We start from the raw sequence: 4,303 nt of genomic DNA on the forward strand, positions 1-4,303 counted from the left end.
CACATTCATTGAGCAGCTTGAATGTTGAATGTGTAGACATCATCTGCTTACAGTTTAGCCTCAAGCTAAAAATAGGCTCTTTTACTTGATTTTCACCGATCCTCCTCTGCCTTCCTTTGATTTGTCTCCGTGCTGCCATGCAGGATGTTTCCTTCTAGTGGCCAACACTGGGACAGCATCTCGATCTTAGACTCCAGATGATGTCATCTCAATTGCAAGAACTGTTGCATCTCAATGTTTGTCATTTTAACATTAACAGATTAAATGTCACCATTTCATTCACGTTTGAGGATAAACAGACCTGTTTATTGTTGTTTATTGCTTGTTTAAAACTATTTAAAAAGCAAATGAGCCGCTGCTACAGTAAAAAATATTATTGATTAGCACATTAAAAAACATACAAAAACGATTTCACACAAGTCACACACGTTACATGTTAGGTTATGTCATGGGTTTGTGATTATTCAATTTTCTGGCAAGATTCTGGCAGGTTTCGTAATATTGATGTGTGTTATTTGATGTGTGTTAGGACTGAATATAATAAAGCTGTTGCTATAAGATGCGAGTGAAGTGTGTGCAGGTGAAGAGAAAAAAATTATGCCATTAGGTTATTATCTTTTTTATGTCTGCTCAGGCTGAACAATGTCACACAAACTGCCACTCAGTGTGTGCTTCCTCTATGCATGTCATAAACACCCAAAGTCAGTTGGCAACAACAGAACTGTGTTTCCTCTCCTCCCAGTTTGGCATCTGTTTCCCATGACAACGGCATTTCTTGGTTCCAAAGCGACGTGACACACTTTAAGCCAGTTTGACAGCACCCAGAAAAGTGGCATCTCCATCCAAGGATACGTTGGCTGTGGAACGGGGAATTAGAAGCTCCAGGACATCTCCGACCTCCAGCTTTACAATACCTGAGGGAAGCAATGTTCACTTCAGACATTAAACTAACTGTTTGTTTTTTCTGTTTTTGTTATTGGCACTTATGTGCAACCACTTCATAAACACACATATAGATGTGTGCACACACACAGACACACGCATACATGTGTTTGAGAGGTCGTCTAAAGATGAAAACATGCACACTGACCCTCTCTAACAGCTGCTGTATAGGGAGCATAGCTGGACATAGACAATAAGACAGGCTCACCTCCTGTGTAGCAGGTGTTGTAAGGATAGATGGGGTTCATGTTTTGGATGCAGCGGAATAGGGTCACATACTGAGGCTCATCTCCCACCACATTCCTCTTCCTCCGAATCACCACGTGACCCATTGCAAAAGTAGAGTCCATATAATAGACCTGTGCACGTGAGGAATACTGGGTTAAACCCACAAGATATCTTACAGGCATATTGGTTTGAACCTGCATGGTCAGATGGGTGGTAGAGCAATCGCTAATTCATTTATGATGCATATCTCATTTACATTTTTTTTCTTTGATTGGCATTTTTTCAAGGTCAACTACATACTTTGTCTTTTTAAACAGGCTTATTCATCTACTGTGGAGACGTGTTACCTTCTTGCAAAGTATCTTGCCTTGGCCACAGAGCAGCACCGCCTCCCTGTGGAGAACATATGAAAAGACAACCAGAGGACCCACCTGACTGTACACAAAGAAGAAGCCCTCCTCTTTGACTATCATACTGTCTCTGTCCGCTTCCAGGGCAGAGCCCCTCCTCAGCCCAACCTGCCAAGGGATACCTGTGTGTGGCTCAAAAGCAAATTCTGAACAAAGAAATAGGGATTTATTAGAAAACATATTTAAGCACCTTAGATAAACAACTACCCCACGAGTCAACCAGTTGCTGCTGGTTGGTAAATACAAAACATGTTTAGAAATATATTACTGTGAAACATACTTAGCATCAGTACTATTGAGCAAAAGTAATTTTAGTTAAGGTAGCACAGATCCCATATTTTCCAGATTTTTTTTCCTGGAAACCTTTGATAATATTAGCTGTTAATTACTAGGATTTTAATAACTATAACTCATCTCTTGCTATAAAACTCAGCCTACTCAGAAGCAGTACTTGCAAACAAATGTCTACATATTTCCAAAACCAGAACTGGGAAATAATGCAACTAAGTGTAGCACACAATGTATGACTTCAAGAATTAAGAATTAGTGATTGTCTCTTTTTTTTATTGGTCTAATGAATACTACTATATCTTTATTTTTATTTAAATACGAACACCTAATAATTATTGACTGTGGCCAAAAAAATATGTATACATTTTTCATGTTCATTATCAATCACATTAGGCTTTTGTGGAGAATTTCCTTGAAATTAAGAACTAACTAGGGAAATTATGAGAATTATGAGGAAAATATCTTAATGAACCTTAACTTACACAGTCTGAACAAAAACCATATAATTAAAATAGTAATGGAAATGAAGTCTACATGAAAAAATAAAATCTATCACACAGCAGACATACTCTACCTTTGCTGAAGGTTTTCCTACTATTGTTTGCCAACAACTGCAAGCAAGGCTGAGAAACTGTGACAAAACATAAGAGATATTTAGAGAGCTTGAAACTGAAGGGGTTTTCTCTCTTGTCTCTTCTTGTTTTCCTTTTTGGAGGAAATTCCACTGACAGTACCAGGACTCATCAAATAAAAATCCTTTACCAAATTCATACAAAATAGGGCAACTTGGCCCCACACAAGCACACTCAGTTCACTCTGCGGACTATAGCATTTTTTTCTCAAGACATCCAAAATCTTATTTTTATCAACTAAGAGCCCGAGCCATTCACACTTAGTGTTGATCTCTTTTTAAGTGGCCAGTGTTTTCCTTTTCATTTAAGGGTCTAAAAGGAATAAAATATAAAATATAACAACAGGGATTGAACTGAATTGACCTTAATCAATGACTTAGACAGTAGAAATGTAATTGGTCACATACTGAGCATGATTAAAAAAAAAAAAAGTTGTATAACAAATTTTGCAATTCATGACAAAAGGTAAACTACTAGTCTTTGGTGCCCAGGGTGTCTTACCTAATGTCTCGGCTCCTGGCACCATTCTTATCTTCCTTACCAAGGTGCCATCATTTTGGGGTCCAGATTGGTGGGGGGGTTCTTGGCTTCTCCTGGTATTGATATTATCAGTCTGCACAGACAGAACAGAAACGCAATACATAGATGTGAAACAAAAATGTTTTGCATACTTTCACAGACCTATGCACACAGGGTCTCTGTTATGTCAAGTCGAAGACAATTTGTCACTAACCTGGCCTCCACGCCTGGCCATTTGTCCCTCTTGTCTCCTGCGACACACTTCTGATTTGAGTCCCTCCACCTCGGCTCTGAGAGCCATTAGTTGGTATAGGGACAGAGCGGAAAGTGAGGAGGAGGTGACAACAGCTAGCATCAGCAGGAAAACGGGCCAGGACAGCCTCCCTTCACCTCCCTTTTGTCCAGTTCCAGGCTCCAAATCTGCAAAAACTGCCATTGCACAACTCATGCAATGTCAAGAGCTCACATGGGCAACGTGACCATTCTCACGCTTGACTCGCCGCCTCTCTTCCAGCAGACGCGGGCTAAAAATGATGGATGTTTGCTTCTGTCATCAAGTTTTCTCTAGAGCATCCAGCTGAACTGAATTCTTGTCTATAGGCTCCAATGATTTCCTTAACTCTTGCTTTTGTCTTCTAGTAGCCTATTCCAGTTTAGTCAGAGGGACTACGCAGAACAAATACTGTACAAAAACTGCTTCCCCTCTATTGTTCCGCTCAGCTAACCACACTTACAGCTTCCTGCCTGTCCAGTGGGCCTGATTAGTCTCTCCCCTTTCTCTTCATCTCTCTACTTCAACACATCTCTGTAATATAAGTGTGTACATGTGTGTGGTCATCACAGACTGGGTTGAGGAAGGACAGTCTTGACAGTTAGATTAGTCACTGTCTGCTAGGGGAATGGGAGGAATGATTTCGGGCTAAAAAGGAGAAAGACATATTAATAAGAATTTGACGTTGACAGCTAGAAAAGCCAACATGCACTAAAAGAAGGAAGTGCCAAAAAGACTTCAAACTTCAATGGCAACATAACAGCAAAATAAACAAGCTGCAATTCCCAGAATATAAAAAGTGAAGTGACAAGTTGTCAAAACAAACAGGACATTTTAACATATCAATTTATTGCATGTTACGGTACAGTAAATAGAAAGTGAAAATGTTTGCTTACAAAAGAAGTCGGCATTGTTTCGAAATAGAAAAGAAACGATAAAATGGAAAATCTCTCACTGGACTGAGAATGAAGATAAAAGTTTTCACATATCCCATGAAGGTTTCTTCAGTG

At 39.5% G+C, this 4,303-nt stretch overlaps 1 protein-coding gene across 1 annotated transcript; it reads right to left on the reverse strand.

Annotated features, from left to right (window-relative positions):
* Nucleotides 1-300: 300 nt before the first annotated feature.
* tnfsf13b (TNF superfamily member 13b) lies at nucleotides 301-3,976 on the reverse strand. Its single transcript, XM_067516463.1, has 6 exons — nucleotides 3,237-3,976; nucleotides 3,005-3,116; nucleotides 2,446-2,502; nucleotides 1,602-1,726; nucleotides 1,151-1,301; nucleotides 301-914 (listed from the first exon to the last, which is right to left on the reverse strand). The coding sequence occupies exons 1-6, from the start codon at nucleotides 3,468-3,470 to the stop codon at nucleotides 802-804; spliced, it is 792 nt and encodes a 263-aa protein (XP_067372564.1). The 5' UTR covers nucleotides 3,471-3,976; the 3' UTR covers nucleotides 301-801.
* Nucleotides 3,977-4,303: the final 327 nt, after the last annotated feature.

The sequence above is a fragment of the Channa argus genome, chromosome 9, assembly GCF_033026475.1.
Source record: "Channa argus isolate prfri chromosome 9, Channa argus male v1.0, whole genome shotgun sequence".
Classification (NCBI taxonomy): Eukaryota; Metazoa; Chordata; class Actinopteri; order Anabantiformes; family Channidae; genus Channa; species Channa argus.

Excerpts from the sequence above, each read along its gene's own strand:
- tnfsf13b (XM_067516463.1), bottom strand. The coding sequence starts at position 3,470 with ATGAGTTGTGCAATGGCAGTTTTTGCAGATTTGGAGCCTGGAACTGGA. Across the intron at positions 1,727-2,445 it reads TAGGAAAACCTTCAGCAAAG|AATTTGCTTTTGAGCCACAC; the intron begins GTAGAGTATGTC and ends TTCTTTGTTCAG. Across the intron at positions 1,302-1,601 it reads TCTTCTTTGTGTACAGTCAG|GTCTATTATATGGACTCTAC; the intron begins GTGGGTCCTCTG and ends TCACGTGCACAG.